The sequence below is a fragment of the Hipposideros armiger genome, unplaced genomic scaffold (genome assembly GCF_001890085.2).
Source record: "Hipposideros armiger isolate ML-2016 unplaced genomic scaffold, ASM189008v1 scaffold_93, whole genome shotgun sequence".
Classification (NCBI taxonomy): domain Eukaryota; kingdom Metazoa; phylum Chordata; class Mammalia; order Chiroptera; family Hipposideridae; genus Hipposideros; species Hipposideros armiger.
In genome coordinates, this window is record NW_017731443.1 from 722,444 (window position 1) to 741,397 (window position 18,954).

At 54.4% G+C, this 18,954-nt stretch overlaps 3 protein-coding genes across 15 annotated transcripts in view; 1 reads left to right on the forward strand and 2 right to left on the reverse strand.

Moving 5' to 3' along the window:
- PC (pyruvate carboxylase) overlaps positions 1-7,536 on the forward strand; it is a 113,817-nt gene extending 106,281 nt beyond the window's left edge. For all 7 annotated transcript variants that reach the window (XM_019645310.1, XM_019645311.1, XM_019645312.1 and 4 more), the window contains 11 exons: positions 2,708-2,852; positions 3,207-3,296; positions 3,384-3,605; positions 4,058-4,214; positions 4,791-5,031; positions 5,141-5,390; positions 5,612-5,856; positions 5,940-6,119; positions 6,195-6,443; positions 6,687-6,827; positions 6,906-7,536. In XM_019645310.1, coding sequence (XP_019500855.1) covers positions 2,708-2,852; positions 3,207-3,296; positions 3,384-3,605; positions 4,058-4,214; positions 4,791-5,031; positions 5,141-5,390; positions 5,612-5,856; positions 5,940-6,119; positions 6,195-6,443; positions 6,687-6,827; positions 6,906-7,154 — 2,169 coding nt within the window. In that variant the 3' untranslated portion in view covers positions 7,155-7,536. The remainder of the gene's footprint in view (positions 1-2,707; positions 2,853-3,206; positions 3,297-3,383; positions 3,606-4,057; positions 4,215-4,790; positions 5,032-5,140; positions 5,391-5,611; positions 5,857-5,939; positions 6,120-6,194; positions 6,444-6,686; positions 6,828-6,905) is intronic.
- A 1,672-nt stretch (positions 7,537-9,208) lies between these two features.
- RCE1 (Ras converting CAAX endopeptidase 1) lies at positions 9,209-12,355 on the reverse strand. 7 transcript variants are annotated; one of them, XM_019645296.1, is made up of 8 exons: positions 12,076-12,355; positions 11,836-11,938; positions 11,660-11,743; positions 11,330-11,408; positions 10,663-10,830; positions 10,465-10,536; positions 10,133-10,195; positions 9,209-9,865 (listed from the first exon to the last, which is right to left on the reverse strand). In XM_019645296.1, exons 1-8 carry the CDS (start codon positions 12,258-12,260, stop codon positions 9,630-9,632), a joined length of 990 nt encoding a protein of 329 aa, XP_019500841.1. In that variant the 5' UTR covers positions 12,261-12,355; the 3' UTR covers positions 9,209-9,629. The 7 variants fall into 7 exon arrangements, with proteins under 7 accessions (XP_019500841.1, XP_019500844.1, XP_019500838.1 ...); XM_019645299.1 differs by having other exon boundaries at positions 11,660-11,739; positions 12,076-12,294; XM_019645293.1 differs by having other exon boundaries at positions 9,214-9,865; positions 10,465-10,510.
- A 105-nt stretch (positions 12,356-12,460) lies between these two features.
- Positions 12,461-18,954, reverse strand: part of TOP6BL (TOP6B like initiator of meiotic double strand breaks) — an 81,505-nt gene continuing 75,011 nt past the window's right edge. Inside the window, exons 10-12 of the mRNA XM_019645180.1 lie at positions 14,088-14,163; positions 12,638-12,825; positions 12,461-12,552 (exon numbers count right to left, since the gene is read on the reverse strand). Of these exons, the coding sequence (XP_019500725.1) occupies positions 12,493-12,552; positions 12,638-12,825; positions 14,088-14,163 (324 nt within the window). The 3' untranslated portion in view covers positions 12,461-12,492. The remainder of the gene's footprint in view (positions 12,553-12,637; positions 12,826-14,087; positions 14,164-18,954) is intronic.

The following is an 18,954-nucleotide window of genomic DNA, read 5'->3' on the forward strand; positions in this document are numbered from 1 at the left end:
GCTGCGTGGTGGGGCCGAGAGGGCTCGGCTCCGGGCTGGCGCCGCGCCCCACTGCCCGCCTCTCCCTCCTCCTTCCCAAGCTCCCCGCCCGCCCTGCGAGCTGGGAGCCAACCGGTCTCCGCCTCCGGCCCTATTGGTCTGTGCGGCGCCGTTTCCCAGCAGGCCGGCGGAGGCACGCTGTTTAAAGCTGTGCGTCAGTGGTCCTCGCCATGCCCGCAGCCCCTCCCTCCCGCTTTGGCGCCTCTCGGGCCATTTCCTTGGGAGAGCGGCCGGGATAAGCTTGGGTCCTCAGAGAAAGGGCTCCTGGTGGGGGTGGGGAGGTCCAGGCTTCCTGACCCTGAGAGCTGAGGCGTGGATGGGAGCGCAGAGAGGTGGGGCACCTTGGTCCTTCGTAATGGTCTGCCCAATTAGGGTACAAGGGAAGGCACCACCACCCTCGGGGAATCTTCTAGTCCTCAGGCTACCTGGATCTGCCCCCCTTCCCTTCCCTTCAGACCTGATTCCTAAGGGCCTGGTAGGTGGCAACTCAGGGAAGCAGACGGAATTCTAACCCTACCTGGCACAGCAGGTAACCTTGGGCAGGTTACTTAACCACTGAAGCAATGTCCTCACCTAGGCCAAGGGGTATCAATGGTATGTACTTATGTATTACATGGGGGTGAGAGAAGAGGAAATGATACAGCCTGTGAGGGGCTAAGTCACCTGGCAGCTGGAAGCCTTTCTCACTATTGCCACTCCCCAGGCCTCAGCTGTTGAATTTGTAAAATGAAGGCATTGGAGCCCAGCTGGGGTTAGCTCTTGTTCAGTGGCATCAGCTAGTTCTTGGTTCCTGTTCTGCCCATCAAAAATATTTTCATTCACTCTAAACATGCTTGTTTGCTGCATCCAGCACGTCCTGCCTGCCCTGTGCTGGTGGTTGGGGTCCATCAGGAACCAGATGGGACTATTTCTGGCCCCATGGAGGTTACAGCACAGTAGGGATGACATAGCCCCCAAAATTACAGAGGGGGAGGGGTCTGCAAAAGGGAAATGCAGGGTTTGACGGGAGGCCAGTGAGGATGCTTCTCACCCCTGTGTGGCTCTGGGTTGTGTAACTGGTTTAATCTTCGCAAGTGCCATGCTGTGGTCCAGTTGAAATGTCCTTTAGGAGGGGCAGGGACTAGTTTCAGGGACAGGCTGACCTATCATACCAGACAGGCATGAGGCACTCTGCAGTGACCACCTGTGGGGTGCTCGTGGGGGAGGCACCCTTCCCGCCTTGGCTTCTAGGTGCTAGGAGCCCTCAGTGTTCAGGTAGAATCTCTCAGAGCAGCCACAGGGACCAACAGCCCATGTCGGGCCTGGAGCCCCAATTGAAGGTGCCCGCAGAGATCAGGAATGGGTACCACGTGGAGATACCTTCTCTGAAGTGACAGCCAGCACTGTAGCCATGTGGAAATCCCAGCCACACGGCCTCGTGGTCATGGGGCACCTCACGGTGCTGGTTCCCAGGCCCCGGTGCAGCCTCTGGGTGGGACTGCCTGCGACAGCTTCATGCACCACCCAGCCGTTTACTGAGCAGAACTGAGGGCCTGTGTGCACAAAACATGGACACGGGTGCCTCAGACAGCACCTCTGCCCCCAAGAAACACTTGCAGCCATGCAAGGAATGCAGACAGCAAATGATGAGGCTGAGGGAGACGCTGTCAGACAGCTGATCCCATGGAGGCCTAGAAACGAGCCAGCTGTGCTGGGAGGGCGGGAGGTGAGGACCAGGAATGCCTTTGCGCCCAGACGTCCAGAAAGAGCTTACCAGGCAGGCGCAGAAGTGTGGAATGTGAGGGCATGGGCATGTCTGGCGTGGCTAGAGCTGGCCATGGTAGCATCACCCGGCGTGGCCAGTGAAATAGAGGTGGCGAGGGTGATGGGGCGTAGGTTTTGGTGACTGGGTGGACAGGAACCCACCAGAAGGCAGAAGAGAACAGCGTGAGGAAAGCTGGTTTTGGACTTGATGAGCTTATGTGAGGGACCCACAAGGAGAGAGGCCCAGGCGGTTTCCACTTTGGGGTCTGGGTTCTGGAGCTGGAGGCTGGGCGAGGCCCACCAGGGAGAGAGTGCTGCATGAGAAAAGGCCCAGTGACAGCCCTGCCGACTCTATCCTGCAGGGGTGAAAGGAGCCCCCCCTGTGTCAAGGAGGGCAAGATGTCTTGGAAGCCCAGGGAGAGAGCGTCAGGGTGGAGCTGTTCGCAAGAGGATGGGCAGGTGCCCATGGACTTGGCCACGAGGAGGGACCTTGGATACCAGGGTGGCTGGTTATATGTGTCGTGAGAGGGTTTGCTGAAGACAGGGGCCTCTTCTAAGCGTGGCTGGAAGGCCAGGGCTGTGGCTGCTTCATGCCATGGTGCTGTGGGAAAGGCCTAGTCCGTTTCCTGTGCTGTGGCAGGTGTGGAGGTGCTTGTTTTCAGATCCCCGAGGAAGGAGGAGGTGGGAGTCAGCATATGATCTGGGGTGAGCTAGGAGGGAGGAAGCGGGCTCAGCTCCCTGACAGCTTGGGGGACTGTGCCAGAAGCGGGGTGGTGGTGAGGAGATGGGGAAATGCCAGTGCACAGACACGCGGTATCCTGGGGAACTTGGGAAGCTGTGCTGGCCCGGCTGCCACCTTGAGCTGCTTCTCCTTTCCCCGTCCACGCTGCATGGTGACGCCTCCCCACCCGCCTCTGTCCTGCAGACCAACATCCCCTTCCTGCAAAATGTGCTCAACAACCAGCAGTTCCTGGCGGGCACCGTGGACACGCAGTTCATCGATGAGAACCCGGAGCTGTTCCAGCTGCGGCCCGCACAGAACCGGGCCCAGAAGCTGCTGCACTACCTTGGTCCGGTCCCGAGACTGCCCTTCGCTCCCCTCCCAGATGCCTTGCTCCTGGCCCCTCGCCCAGAGAGCTTCCTAGCACCCCCTGCCCCTGCTCTCAATCGAGTCCTCTTCCTTTGCTTTGTCCCCCTACCCTGCCCGCCCTCCTTGCTCTTGATCTCAGAGACCCCCTTTTCTATCCACGTGGCCCTCAATAGGTCCCCACTGCCTGGACCCAGGAGGGCCTGGCTTTGGAGAGGACAGGGGCCAGCTGGAGAGCTGGGGATCTCCCCGTCCCTGAGCCCACCTACTCTCACTCCTGCCCTTGACTCAAGACTCTGCCCAGTCTGCCCTGACCCACCACTCACTCTCTCCACAGGACACGTCATGGTGAATGGCCCGACCACCCCGATCCCTGTCCAGGCCAACCCCAGTGCCACGGACCCCATTGTCCCTGTGGTGCCCATAGGTAGGTGAGATCCATTCTGCCAACTCATGGGGGGCAGAGAGGAGGTTGCCATCCACAGAACAAGTGCTAATGCCAGCTCTGCCCTAGGCTCGCCCCCAGCTGGTTTCAGAGACATCCTGCTGCGAGAGGGGCCCGAGGGCTTCGCTCGAGCGGTGCGGGGCCACCCGGGGCTGCTGTTAATGGACACAACCTTCAGGGACGCCCACCAGTCACTGCTGGCCACTCGTGTGCGAACCCACGACCTCAAAAAGATCTCCCCCTATGTGGCCCACAACTTCAGCAAGCTCTTCAGCATAGAGAACTGGGGAGGTAGGCCGGAGGGCTGGATGGTGGGCCAGTGCCTGGCAGGAATTGGGCACCCACAGTTTGATCAGGCCACTGGGGACTGCAGGAGAAGCTAGAGATGGCGACATTGAAGGAACTGGTGAGAGCTAAGCAAGGCACAATGCGTGCTTGTTCAGCAAACGGTGACTGGTGCCCACTCTGGCCAGGCCTGGTGCCAGGCACAAGATCACAGCTGAGACCAGGCAGCTCAGCGTCAGCGGGGCAACACGTCTGTTATAGCAGAGAATCGGGGGCACAGAGAGGACACTGAGCCTGAGCTGCCCTGAGATCAGTGAAGGGAAACCTGTGGGGATCTGGGTGGGAACCTGAGGGACTCTGAAGATAAGCAGGGCCTGGCATTAGGCCACAGAGCTGCAGGATATGGTGGGGTGCCTGGGACATTTGGGGCTTACCCGGGCCTCTTGGTTCCTGCGCAGGTGCCACGTTTGATGTCGCAATGCGCTTCCTGTACGAGTGCCCTTGGCGGCGTCTGCAGGAGCTCCGAGAGCTCATCCCCAACATCCCGTTCCAGATGCTGCTGCGGGGGGCCAATGCCGTGGGCTACACCAACTACCCCGACAATGTGGTCTTCAAGTGAGCCTGGGGTGGGAGCGGGGCAGACACCACACAGCAGGTGCCCAGCCTCACTGCAATGGCCCATGCTCCCCACAGCAGGCTCAAAACAGCCTCCCGGTAGCTGCCCCCAGTAAAGGCTGCTATTTGGAAATGTCATCAAGTGCAGAATTATATATAGTTGGAGAACTGGAAGGGCTTCTAGCTCATGGGCCAGTGGAGGCCCCAGGAAGGCAGTTGACTTGTCTCAGGCCATGTGGTGTAGGGCTGGGGCTGGAACCTGACCTCAGGACTCCTTGTTCAGTGCTCTTTCTCCCTCCTTTGCAAAGACTGGCTAATCTTTCTGACCTGGGCCCAACCAGCATGGGCCAGCTCTGCTCTGTGCCCAGATGCCTCTGGGGCGATCCTGCCCAGCCCAAGCTGCTCTGGAGGCCTTGTCCACACTGTGGTGCCCCGCCCCCCACACTGACTCTGGGTCCCACGCCCCCTGCCAGGCCAGAACTCATCGCTCAGGGGCCATAGCTAGGCCAGGAGCCAGAGAAGGAGGTGGTGGGGGAATGGGATGGGGCTAACCCTGGGGCTCTCCTACCCACTCAGGTTCTGTGAGGTGGCCAAGGAGAATGGCATGGATGTCTTCCGGGTCTTTGACTCCCTTAACTACCTGCCCAATCTACTGCTGGGCATGGAGGCAGCAGGCAATGCTGGCGGCGTGGTGGAGGCCGCCATCTCCTACACGGGTGACGTCGCCGACCCCAGCCGCACCAAATACTCGCTACAGTATTACATGGGCTTGGCTGAAGAGCTGGTGCGAGCTGGCACCCACATCCTGTGCATCAAGGTGCCTGGGCCCAGCCCACCTCCCTGCCTCCCAGCCACGTTTCCCCCTCAGGTCCCCCACCAGGTGCACATCGTCCCCCTTTTTACCATCTCTTTCTCTCTTCGCACAGGACATGGCAGGGCTGCTGAAGCCAGCGGCCTGCACCATGCTGGTCAGCTCTCTCCGGGACCGCTTCCCTGACCTCCCGCTGCACATCCACACCCATGACACGTCCGGGGCAGGCGTGGCAGCCATGCTGGCCTGTGCCCAGGCTGGGGCCGATGTGGTGGACGTGGCAGCCGATTCTATGTCCGGGATGACTTCACAGCCCAGCATGGGGGCCTTGGTGGCCTGTACCCGAGGCACCCCCCTGGACACAGGTAGGAAAGCAGCAGTTCATGGCGTCCCTCTTTCAAAGCCATGTCCCCACTGGTCCCAGTTGAGTCGGGCAAATCCTAGAATTTAGATACTCTTGCCTGGCCACTCCTTCCATCACCCAAGTCTGAGATGGGACCTGAGCTGGCCCTGGGGTCCTGGGGTGGGGGACAGCTGGGAACTCGGCACATTTCCAAGCCCTCCCCTGCCTCTGGCCTCCCTGCAGGGGTACCCCTGGAGCGTGTGTTTGACTACAGTGAGTACTGGGAGGGGACCCGGGGACTGTATGCGGCCTTTGACTGCACTGCCACTATGAAGTCTGGCAACTCGGACGTGTATGAGAATGAGATCCCAGGGGGCCAGTACACCAACCTGCACTTCCAGGCACACAGCATGGGGCTTGGCTCCAAGTTCAAGGAGGTCAAGAAGGCCTACGTGGAAGCCAACCAGATGCTAGGGGATCTCATCAAGGTAAGTCAGGCCGTGTCCCTTTTCCCCGCTTCTGGGTCTTTATAAGGTGCCTGGCACCCTGACGCAGGGGTTCTTCTCCTCAGGTGACGCCCTCCTCCAAGATCGTGGGTGACCTGGCCCAGTTCATGGTGCAGAACGGGCTGAGCAGGGCAGAGGCCGAGGCCCAGGCAGAAGAGCTGTCCTTCCCCCGCTCCGTGGTGGAGTTCCTGCAGGGCTACATCGGCATTCCACACGGGGGCTTCCCAGAGCCCCTTCGCTCCAAGGTAGGGAAGACCCAGCCCAGCGTCAGGTGGGCTTGGACGCAGGAACTGGGCCTGACGCTCTGCTGTGCTCCCCAGGTGCTCAAGGACCTGCCGAGGGTGGAGGGGCGGCCCGGAGCCTCCCTCCCACCCCTGGATCTCAAGGCACTAGAGAAGGAGCTGACAGAGCGGCACGGGGAGGAGCTGACCCCAGAGGACGTGCTCTCAGCGGCCATCTACCCCGATGTCTTTGCCTACTTCAAGGACTTCACTGCCACTTTTGGCCCCCTGGATAGCCTCAATACCCGCCTTTTCCTCCAGGGACCCAAAATTGCAGAGGAGTTTGAGGTCAGTGGCTCTGGCACCTGTGCACATTCCACGCCAGGGCCCTGCCCCCACATCCCTGATCCCCGCACATCTAGAGCGCTAGACTTTGACTTGGCCATCACTCGCCTTTCAGAGCTTTGGGTGCACAAGGTACCCTTGGGAGACCACAGAGCTGAGGCCCAGGGTAGGGGGACTTGCCTGGGCCTGGGTGGGGTTGCTCTCCTCCCACCGTCTCAGCTGTGAGCATCCACATCCTGCCTACAGGTGGAGCTGGAGCGGGGCAAGACACTGCACATCAAAGCCCTGGCCGTAAGTGACCTGAACCGGGCTGGCCAAAGGCAGGTCTTCTTCGAGCTCAATGGACAGCTGCGTTCCATTCTGGTCAAGGACACGCAGGCCATGAAGGTATGGTTCCCCCTGCGCCGTCAGGTGGTAGGGACAGGCGAGGCCTGCTGTCTCATGTCCCCTCTGACCTGTCTGCAGGAGATGCACTTCCACCCCAAGGCCCTGAAGGACGTGAAAGGCCAGATCGGGGCACCCATGCCTGGGAAGGTGATAGACATCAAGGTGGCGGCAGGGGACAAGGTGGCCAAAGGCCAACCCCTGTGTGTGCTCAGCGCCATGAAGATGGAGACTGTGGTGACATCACCCATTGAAGGCACTGTCCGCAAGGTCCATGTAACCACAGACATGACACTGGAGGGCGACGACCTCATCCTGGAGATTGAGTGATCTTGCCCAGACTTGCAGCCCGGCCATCCCCACCCCAAGCCTTTCACAGACGCTGCGCTGCCGGGGCAGGCCCGGGCCAGCCGGTGCCCGAGGGCAGGAAGACCTGGCCCTGGAGCTCCTGTCCTCAGCTGCTTGTGGCAGGACACTGCCCATGGTGGCCCATTCCTTCTCCAGCCATCTGTCCTTTCTCTGCTGGTGGACACCCACATATTCACCTCTTGCCAAATAAGGGTCCTATCTTGCTGGAGACTACAGGTGATGGCACAGGTGGGCCGAGGAGCGAGGGGAGCAGATTTAGGGGTCCTACCCCCTCGGGGGAGACCTAAGCCCCAGGTCCTGAGAACTTTGCTCAATAAAACTGGCTTTCCCCTGCCTTCCATGCTGAGTCCTTTGCAGCCCACCCCCGCGCCACTCAGCAAAGGGGCAGGGCTGCCTCTTGGACTCCCCAGGCCCGCTGTATTTTCTTCCTTGGAGGGTAGTAAGGATGACAGTAGTGGCCTTTGTTTAAGCCACTCCTGAGTGCCTGCTGTATACATACCCCAACAGGATTAGCTAGTTACAGAGTCTGGGGGCCACAGGGGCTGTTCTAAGCACTTAACGCCTATTAACTCAGGGAACCAGCCTACGCCCATTTTATGGACACAGTAATGGAGTCACAGGAAGGTTAAATAACTTGTCCAGGACCCATCATAGCTAGTAAGAGGCAGAAAGGGTTCAAATCTCGGCTTTCAGGGGACTTGCTTTCCAACCACACTGCTTTCTTTACCTTTTAAACCCAGGGCCAAACTCCCACCCCATTGGTCAGGACTGGGCGCAAACAGGCACCACCTTCAGGGAGGTGGGCAAGACCCTTGGAGTGGGAACCTCTGGATGTGAGAATTCTAGTGGGAGATTTAGGAACACTGGGTGGTGAGTCCCAGGCCCTAATCCTGACCATCCCCCTCAAGCAGCTCTCGGGAAAATACTATTCCTGAGCACCAGTTACCTCACTTTTGGAGTGGGACAGCAGCCCTGCCTGCATCACTGCACTGCTGCCCCCACACGGGGGAGGTGAGGATGGTCAGTGCGGTGAAAGGTGGGGCCGGGTCAGTTCCTGAGCAGAAGCGTGAGGATGGGGAAGGGCAGAGCTGAGATACGGACCCCAGGGGACCATCCCAGCAGCCTGCAAGCCGCCTCTTTGGACGCCAAGATCCAAACAGGCCATGCTCACCCCCTCTGCCTCTGCCAGTTGCTGCACAGAACTTCCCAGCAAGGTAGGTGTGTGACTGTCATGATGCCCTTTTAGATCCAGGTGAATAGCTTAGTCCCAGCCAACCTTGGGGTGCCACAGGAGTGACTGCACATCTGTCACCTTTCCTTCAACCACCAGCCTCAGGGAAGAGGATGCGGAACACCCTCCCTGAGTCTGGAATGGGACCTGAAAACCAGAGGAAGAGCCGGTAGGACGTTAGAAGGCTCTAAGAAAGAATCTGAGTTACAGTGTTGCTCAGCAGGGCCACTACTGCGTTCAGGGCTGCAGCCTTTGTTCCAGGTTCCTCCAGGGACCAGACAAGTCGCGTGGGGGCAGAGGTCCGAGGAGGAGAGAGCCAGAAAAGCCTCTACTCCCAGCTGGTTCGTCTTCCATTTTGGATCTCTTTCCTCTTGTGTAATATGAGGCTGGTGGGCTTTGGGGTGATCCTGGTGGAGGCCACACAGTGGAGCCTCCACCCTCTCTGAAGACATAGGTTGGAGGCTCCACTGCTGGGGACAGAGCCCTGGGTCCCACCCACTTCCTGACACTGGTAGCCAAGGCACAGGCCCCAGGATGAGCTGGGCCCACACCTGGTACTTGCAGTCCCAGGCCCACCTGTGCTAGGACTTGGGGTCTGACTCAGGAAGGAGGAAGCTGCAAAACTCAAGACAGCCAAACCCCCGCCCCCACTCCAATCTTGTCCCCTACTCGCAGGAACTCCCTACCAGGCTGACCAGCCCAGAGATTAGTGGTCAAGGCAGCTGGACAGGTGGTGGGCACACTCCCAAGAACCCAAATAGACTAAATTCCCAAAGGTCCAAGACCGTGTTACCCAAGTTAAATCTCTTTAATATCCCAATACAAAGTCCTGATGCAAAAAGACGAGAAAACCCTGGGAAGGTGGGGGGAGACGTTCTGTAAATTCCGCCCCCAGCAGCTTTTCAGGGCAGAGGAGCTCAGAGAAGCAGCAGTCCAAAGTGAGGAGGGGGGTGCTCGGCTCCTGGAACCTGTTCCTGGTCCCCTCACTCCCAGCTGCTCTTCAACTCTTTCGATAGGGGCCGCGCCCTTTGGATTTCTGCTCCTTTCTCTTGGTCCCTGGGATTCAACTAGCTCTGGCTTCAATCCCCTATAAAATTCCTGAGATCTCGGGGACCCCAGCCAGCTCCTCCCCTGCAGTCCCCCTCGATGGGGAGGGGCTGGGGAGATCCCATGAGAGTTCACACGAGTGTGTATAGGAGCTTGGGTCAGGAGCACAGGGGCACCTCTGAGTCCCCGGCCCGCTCCAAAAGCACACAAAGGGGAAGACTGCCGTAGAGCTTGGGGTCCGTGAGGGGCTTGAGCAGAAGCAGGAAGAGTCCTACACCCAGGGCATAGCCTGCCAGCAGGGGCCGCCTCTGTGGGTGCTCCAGGGCTGCGCACACAGCAGGGAAGCCCATGTAGTTGCAGAAGGAGTGGCAGAGGACTGGCCCAATCAGGTGTCCTGGGGAGGGGAGACGAACAGCTCATGGAGCAGCCCCACCGCTTTCCAGGGCTGATGCCCCTCATCCCCTGAAACAGGAGATCAGCGCCCAGCTCATCCACCCACATACCAAGGCTTCTGCTTCCTTCCACCTCTCAGACCTCACCAGGCCGAGGGCCCAAGAACTGAGGTTAAAACAACTTGTCGCTCCTAGAACAGTCTTCCCGTTCTCCCACCCACTCCTGTGGGCCCAAGCCCCCAAGGACCCGTGAGAGACTGAGGACCAACCTGTGCGGATGAAGAGGAAAGCAGTGTAGGCACCGAAGACAGCTGTGTAGGAGAACTGGAACGCTGGAGACGGGGAGGCCGCGAGTGACCACACCTGCATGCCCTTCCTGTCACAGCACTGTACCCCCATCAGCCAGAGACATCCCCTCCCTTCCCCGTGAGGGCAGTGGCTGCCTGTGCCAGCACCTATGGCTGTTCTCTACACCCCAACTCCCATGGTAGCAGCTGCTCCAATACTGTAGTCCTCTGTTCTCAATTCTCCCTCCAGAGTGACTATCAGGGACACCCCATCCCAACCCAGGATGGCCCCAGGCGCGCTCTCTAGGACTCACCTGCAGACAAGATGATGCTCCCCACACTGCTCTGGCGGAAACGAAGCTGCTCAAAAATGTGGTGAAAATGCGCTGGGAGAGGCGAGAACCACGTCACATTCCTCTCACCCTGCCCTACAGGCCCTCCCCTGGCCCCAAGCCCCATTCTCGGCGCTCACGCTGGGAACATCTTAACAGGACCAGGTTGGGCAGACTCACCAACTCCAAAGAAGAGTGGGCAGGTGAACACGGCAGGGCCCAGGCCCGTACACGGTGCTAACATGGGCAGCATGCAGGCCCGGAACACCAGCTCCTCTGTCAGCGGCGCGATCACTTGGTTCCGCAGCCAGCGCATGTCCGTGAGGCAGCGAGCCCAGGAACGAGGGGCTAGGGAGGCGATTCAGGACAAGCAATGAGTGACCAGCTATTGAACGGAGAAACCCTCGGGGCCCCAAAGGCCCCTCTCCCACAAACCTTTCCTGGTCAAACTCAGATTAGGCATCAATATTCCTGAGAATAGTTAAGGGTCGAGCTTCGTTTATCAGACCCAGCATAAGACAATGTCTCAAGAGGACTGAACAAAAAGGCATTAGTAGCTGAGGCAGGATATCCTCGACATGAACTCTGGAAACATCAAAATCTGCCCAAGACCAGCTCTGGCTTGGAGAAGCCAAAGGTTAGGGAAAGCAGGGGACAATGCTCTCTAGTCCAAACCAAGTACTGCTGGGGTCCCTAGGAGACTCCTTGGATATCAGGAGCCAACTCTTAGAGGCCACTTACTACATGTTCCCATTTTACTAACAAGGAGACATCTCACATCTCATGTTCAGGTCCCACCATGAGACAGACCGGTGACTGCCTTTTTCCCTCAGCCCTGAAGGCTCACCTAAGACAACCTTCAACCCGTCTGCCAGGTCACAGGGGCAATCCATAGAGAGCTGCATCAGTGGGCCCAGAAAAAGGATCTGAAGGCAGAAAAATGAGCAATGAAAGGAAAGGCTTAAACCATAATCCACTGCCCTTGCCCAGACAAGGCTGCATGAGACTTCGAGTTTCCTGCTCTCTGCCGGGATTTGCCAAGGGCCTCCAGCCATCTGACAATTCCTGTCACCCATCAGTCAAAAACTGAACACAATCAGACTAAGAAAGAAAAGGTCACAGAAATGAACGTCATGCTAATAACAAAAAACAGGAGGAAAGATAAAGCAGGACTCACCATGGTCAGCAGCAGGGGCAGCAGGGCTGCTGGGAAAATGCCCTCCAGCCTGAAGCCCATCAGCGTGAGCAGGGATGTGCCTGGCTGAGCCACAGGAAAGGGGGCATCAGTCTTGCTTCCTCCCCCAAAGACCCGAGACCTCTCCCCTGTTGCCCTCTGCCCCGCCTCCTTCGCACCTGGATGCCTGTCAGTTCCCTCCAGAGTAGCACGCAGAGCGGCGAGAGACTGGACACCACCAGGACACTGGTGAAGCGCCGCTTGATGACGGCAGGGTGGTCCCTATGGAGGAGGCCGAAAGTTCAGGGGGCCCACAGCCGCCTCCTGACAGAGCGGCCCCGCCCGCGGCTCGCCCAAGCTCCGCCCGCAGCCCCGCCTCGCGGAGGCGCGGGTTTCGGCCGCGCGCGCAGCCCCCGCACCTGGGCAGCTCGCTCTTCCAGACATAGAGGCTGCCCACGTAGGAGCAGGCGAGGCTGAGACAGGAGAACACGGACACCCAGCAGCACAGCCCGGGGCCCGGGCCTCCCAGAGCCGCCGACTCGGGCTGCCGTTCCGGCCGTGACACCGACAGCAGGCGCAGCCCATCCCCGCCCAGCGCCGCCATCGCGCCCGGACCCGCGGCGCGTAACAGTGACGCGATCCCGCCGCCGCTCGGCTAGCGCCTGCGGAAAACTCGAGGAACGTCATCTGGAGGCGCGGGCTCTCGGCCCCGCCCTCGACTCCGCCCGCGACATTGAAACAGACCCTGGTGCGCGGAGAAGGTTTATTGAACAACAGACAACACGTGGCCCCCGCAGCCGTCCGGCCCGCGTGGACCCGAGGGGAGAGGGCTCGGTTCAGGGGTCGGGACTCAGCCACTCCGACAGGTTGGAGACCTCCTGCAGCCACAGCGCGTCCTGTGGGAGGAAAGGAGGCCGGGGGTGAAGACCCCTCGGCTGCTGACGAGTCCCCCCCTCCCCTGCGCTGCCCTCGCCGGGTTACCTCCTGGCTCCTCCCGAGGCCCGCCCTGCTTCCGCTAGGGGTCAAGGCGGCCTCCAGGGGCTCTGCGCTCCGCAGGGCAGCCTCTGACGCGCTCGGGGCCCTGGCAGAGTGGAAAGCCTGCGTCTCCTCCACGACTTGGCGGAGACTGCCTTTCTTGAGTCTCTTGTTTTCTACTTGCCCGCTGGCCCCTAAGAGAAAACAAGCCCACTCACCTTACTTCCACAGCCCTGTGCTAGAAAGATCCTTGGGGAAAACCTGGGTGAAGGGGAGGAGCTGGGGCCCGGCTCTCTCAGCTTTCCCACCTTAGAGCCCTTTCAGGTCCTGTCCAGATCAAAACCCGGGCACTCCGGGCCCCCAGGTTTAGGCTGAGGCTGCAGAATGGTTTTAGGGTCTTCTGTCCCCACTGAGCCTGGCCTGGGAAGGGGCATCTGGGATTGTTACCAGTCCCTCACTTGGGGCACGCGCCCATTCGGTTGCTGTCTGCACACAGACTCTTCACAAAGTCTGCACTATCCAGCTCCTCCCTCCCTGCCCAGCTCCGATTCCCCTGCCGGAAAGCTGGCTTCACCTCTCTCCCATTGTTGCTCACACTGCATTGGGCAGTGCCTATAGACAGCGTTCCTACTATTAACTGATTGACTTGTGCCGACTTCAAGCACTGTTGTCTGAGAGAGCATTCCCCCTAGTCTGGCTCTTAGAGACAGACTGGAGCCTGGTTGCCTGGGTTTGAATTCTGACTCTGCCATTTACTAGCTGTGTGACCTCCGGTAAGTTTATTGACATCTCTGGGCCTCAGTTTCCTCATCTGAAAAATGAAAATAATAGTACCTATACCTCATAGGATTATTTTGAGAATGTAGAGCATTAATACATTTTAAAAGTTCAGAATAGTGCCTGGTACCTGCACCGTACAGGTTCAGGCACCAGAGGCTATGGTTATTCACACACATTCACACACACACACACACACCCCTGCCACTGCTGGCCCTGAATGCTGTTTTAAGTATTGGAGGTAGGGGAAAAAACACAAGTATTATCACCATCACACACACACTGAGAGCTCCACGTAATACGTCAAGGTTGAGGTGGTGTCTACACCCAGGAGCAGCCTCCAGAGCCCCAAACAGAGTAGTAACCAAAACCAGGGAGAGCTGCAGTTTTGACACTTAATAAGAAAAGATGTGAAGGTAACCAACTGGATTCAGTGCCCGACCTCATCAAGTGCATCTATCTGTCACTGCACAAACTAGATGAGAAATTTCTAGTCCTATCATACCAGCTTTTGGGATGGAATGCCTCCTGCTACCCCAGAACACCCATAGTGGCGGTAGGAGCCAACCGAATCTCAGAAGGACACTGCTATGGTGGAAGGTGCAGTTTGAAAGGCTTGAAGTCATGTTTTTTACTTTCCACTTTGATCCAGAGCTCACCTGAAAAGCTAAAATCTTACCTTCAAGGAGCTCCAGGCTGCTGTTCTCATGTGCATCCTCTGTGCTCTCTGCATCATTTTTCTCTGGAAGCAGCTCCTTAAAAAATTGTAAGCCCTGTTAGTTTTGAGTGAGCCCCCATAAGATAGGAGGTCTGTCTGACAATTAAGTTCATGAACTTGTTGCAACAATGTTGCTAATCTTTTTGACATCAGAGGGGTTATTTATTACGAATTTGTACCAACTGGACAGACAGTTAACCAAGTTTACTGTTTGGAAGTGCTGAAAAGGCTGCGTGAAAAAGTTAGACAACCTGAACTTTTCACCAACAATTCATGGCTCTAGCATCACGACAATGCACCAGCTCACACAGCACTGTGAGGGAGTTTTTAGCCAGTAAACAAATAACGGTATTGGAACACCCTCCCTACTCACCTGCTTGGCTCCCAATAATTTCTTTACCTAAAGATAAAATATTGAAGACATTTTGATGCCATTCAGGACATCAAGGGTAATAAATACAATGACACCTCTGATGGCCATTCCAGAAAAAGTTCCCAAATTGCTTTGAAAGGTGGACTAGGTGCTAGCGTCGGTGCATAGCTTCCCAAGGGACGTATTTGGGACGTGACTGTAGCACTTTTTCTAGGATGAGTTCGCGAACTTAATTGTCAAACCTTGTAAGTGTGCCTGGTGGCTTTGTTTACCTCACAGGGCTGTCTACTCTCACAGGCGACTCCCTTTTACTTCCTGGCTCTTATGAATTCCCCGACCTAGCCCCCAACCTTCAAGGCTTCCTTCTGCTGGGGCCTTTGCAGCTCACTCTAGCATTTACTTTCTCCTCTGAACTCCAGTCACTCACCTACAGTCTGCCCCATTCTCCCAGCTCTGAAGTATGCACTGCACGCCCCTGTTCATCATTTGTATGTGTGGATGTCCATTTTCTGTCTTGAATTCCTTGAAAGGTAAGGTTCATCATGCCCACATCTCTTTACAGCTAGCATAGTACCTTGCATATGGTAAATGCTCAACAAATGACTGACTGGGTAAAAACTAGGACGCTACAGGGCACCTTTTGTAGTCTTGGTAGCCTTTCAAAGCCCTGCCACACTCAGTTCAATTTAGACAGAGAAACAAAGGTACTTACTAAGCTCAGAACCTAGTCCTCCTAGCTCCTTGATTTTCAACAACACAAGTGTCCAAAAATTGACACCTTCATAAAAATTAAAATTTTTTGTGCTTCAATGGACACTATAAAGTGTAAAGTCAACACACAAGAATGGGAAAAATATTTGCAAATCATATCTGATAAGGGACTTGTATCCAGAATAAAGAACTCATAAGTCAACGAAAAATAACCCAATTAAAAATTGGTTTGACAAAGGATTTGAATAGACATTTCTCCAAAGAAGAGATACAAATAGCCAATATGCACATGAAAAGATGCTCAATATCACTAACCATTAGGGAATTGCAAATCAAAACTACTATTACGCCATTATGATGGTAATAATAATGATAATATAATAATAGAGAATAACAACTGTGGGTGAAGATATGGAAAAATGGAAACCTTTATACAGTACTGGTGGAAAAGTAAAATGGTACCGCCAGTTTGGAAGTTCCTCAAAAACTTAAAGTATCCTATCACCCAGCAATTCTAGATAAATATCCAAGAGAATTACAAACCTGTCCACACAAAAATGTTCATAGTAGTATTATTCATAATAGTCAAAAAAGCGAAATAACACAAATATCCATTAACTGATGGAGAAAACCAATGTGGTACAGTAGTTCCCCTGCTTATCCAGGGTTTTGCTTTCCATGGTTTCAGTTACCTGAAGTCAACTGAGGTCCAAAAAATTAAATGGAAAATTCCAGAAATAAGCAATTCATAAGTTTTAAATTGTGCTCCATTCAGAGTGGCATGATGAAATCTCACGCTGTTCTGCTCCATACCACGTGGGATGTGACCCCTTTGTCTGGTGTGCCCATGCCCATTAGTCACTTAATAGCCATCTCAGTTACCAGATTGACTGTTGTAGTGTCACAGTGCTTCTGTCCAAGTGATCCTTATTTTACTTAAGTGAAGAGGTAGGCGTGTATAGGGAAAAACATACTATATATATAGGGTTCGGTAGTATCTATGGTTTCAGGGTCCACTGGGGGCCTTAGAATGGATCCCCGTGGATAAGGGGGGAGGACTACTGTTTATCCATACAATGGAATATTATCCAACTATAAAAAGGAATGAAGTACTGTTACATGTTACAACATGGATGAACCTTGAAAATATTATGCTGTGTGAAAGAAGCCAGACACAAAAGGCCACTCATTGTATGATTCCATTTATATGAAATACCCAGTATAGGCAAATCCAGAGAGATGGAAAGTAGATTAGTGGTTGCCAGGGGGTGGAAGGAGGGGCACTGTGACTGACCACAAATTAGGTAGAGGTTTTCCTTTTGGCATGATAGAGATATTCTGGAGTTTTAGTAGTGATGGTTGCACAACACAGTAAATATACTTAAGACCACTGAGTTGTACAATTTAAAGTGGTAAATTTTGTGGTACATGAGTTATAACCCAATAAAAAATAGATATTCTATCATACATTGTTTACTAAAATAAGTTTCAATTTCTAAGTAATTACATTCCAAGAAGCACAGAAGGGATAAAGATAGCCCTAAAGATGTAAGAAGCCCTCAAGATAAAGATAGGAATATTTCCAAACATTTTTTTCTTCTTTGAGAGAAAGCTTATTCTTTTACTTCACTCTAGCCCGGAAAATCTCATGTAATAGACAAATCTTTCTCCTATCTTGAAATTGGTCTCACCAAGGAAATACCCACATTTAGATATAAAGCTCTGAGCCCTCCGGGAGCCCTGCCCATCCCTCATCATCAGGTCCCCCGGATGAGACAGCCAGACATTTAATTCGGGTCTTCACCCTAGCCCACCGGGAAACACTAGAAAAGCTGCCTCCCTGTTCCTGCTCCTGCTTATTCTGGGTTTAAGTTTTCAGTTCCTACACAGCCTGTGACACTCATCCCTGGACTACTATCTTGTCTACTGTGTCATGGCCCACTGTCCACTGTTCCAACACCTAGGCTGAAAATCTCTACTACTGGCATGACTATTCCCTGAATATATTCTATAAAACTCTGAAGACATAGTCTCTCATTTCTTCCATTCTCCATAAACTATATAATAGCCATAGGTGGTTTTACTCTGTATAACTCAAGAGATCAGTTATACTACTTTATCTGTTTAGAAATGGAAACTGAGCGACTGCTTGGTCCAGAAATATAAGAATTTGGCCTATCATTGATCTTGTAGTTTTTAGCTGAAGCCACTGGGTGCCACTCTTGTGCCACAAACAAGTTATTTATTATTAAGTGGCCATTCTCAGAGGGAAACAGTACGATCTTGAGTTGGCCTGGGATCACTCACCTTCCCTGGGCTTGTGATCCAGCCCTACGTGATGACAGTGTTACGAGGCTCCAGAGCTAGGAGGCCTCCGTGCAAACCCTAGCCTTGCCATTTACTGACCCTGTGATTCTGGGCAAACTATAAAGTTCTCTAACCAGTTTCCTCATCTATAAAATGGGAAAGCTACTACCTACCTTGTGGGATATTTGTGGAGATTAAAGTGGAAATCTTGGCACAGATTAGGGATTCAATAAATGTTCCTTCTAAGACCAATGACTGTGGCTAAGTCCTTAGATTCGCTAGCCTTCTACCAAGTCAATTGGACCATGAATGGCCCCCCAAGGCTATGAGTCATCACTATAGCAACAGAAGGGGCAAAAGAGGCCAGATCATTTCCTTTCGAGAGCTCACTGGGATATCAGGGAGGACCAAGAAAAAGGACTTCACAGGCTGCAACATTTCTAGATCCTGCCCATATACCCCAGGTCCTGTGATAACAGCACATACTATACCCCGAACCTATCTCTAGAAATCTGAGGATATGGATGGCTGTCGTGAATTAGTGCTCCCCCAAGGATATCTCCAAGTCTGAACCCCTAGGACCTGTGGGTGTGACCTTATTTGGGAAAGGGATCTTTGCAGATATAAATTAAGGACCTTAAGAGAAGATCATCATGGATTTGGAGTGGGCCCTACACCCAACGACAGATATCCTTATTTAAGAGAAAGGCAGAGGGAAATTTGAGAGACAGAAGGAGAAGGCCATGTGAAGATGTGGACAGAGACTGGAGTGATGTAACCACAAGCCAAGGAATATCAGGGGCCGGCAAAAGCTGGGAGGCCTAAGGGAGGATTCTCCCCTAGAGCCTTGAGAGGAAGCGTGGCCCTGCCAACACCTTGCATTCACACTTCTGACTCCAGAACTTTGAGATGGTAAATTTCTGTCATTTTTAACCTGTAAAGTTTGTAGTAATTGTTACAGCATCCATAGGAAACTGATACAATGTGCTCAAGTTGCTGCTGGCAGCTTTCCAAGTGGAGGGAAACCAGCAAGGTATTTGCAGTGAACCAGCTGAAAGCAACAGCAGATGCATTCGCAGGAAGGTGCTTCCTAGGAGATACATATGGCCATGGAAAAAGGTGTGCTAAAGGGAGCACTTACAGGGGTTTCGCTGCTGTCCTCGGCCTTGCTGACTACAAAGCAGAAGAGGATGGGCAAATGAATGACATGTGGTGATCCTTGGGTGCCTGGGCACCAGCACTTCCCCATCCAATCAGGCAAACAAGCAGGAGACAGAGAAGAGCAGAAGTGCTAAAGGCCCTGCTACTCTCTTAGAAACAGTGTCTGTAATTTTTTATAGCAAGTTTGAGATATAACTTGCATACATACAATAAACTGCACCTACATAAAATGTACAATGTGATAAGTTTTGACATATGTACAAACTTGTGAAACCA

Coding starts and splice junctions, on each gene's coding strand:
- RCE1 (XM_019645292.1), bottom strand. CDS start 12,260: ATGGCGGCGCTGGGCGGGGATGGGCTGCGCCTGCTGTCGGTGTCACGG. Junction 11,939..12,075: donor TGGAAGAGCGAGCTGCCCAG/GTGCGGGGGCTG, acceptor CCTCCTCCATAG/GGACCACCCTGCCGTCATCA. Junction 11,744..11,835: donor GGGAACTGACAGGCATCCAG/GTGCGAAGGAGG, acceptor CCTGTGGCTCAG/CCAGGCACATCCCTGCTCAC.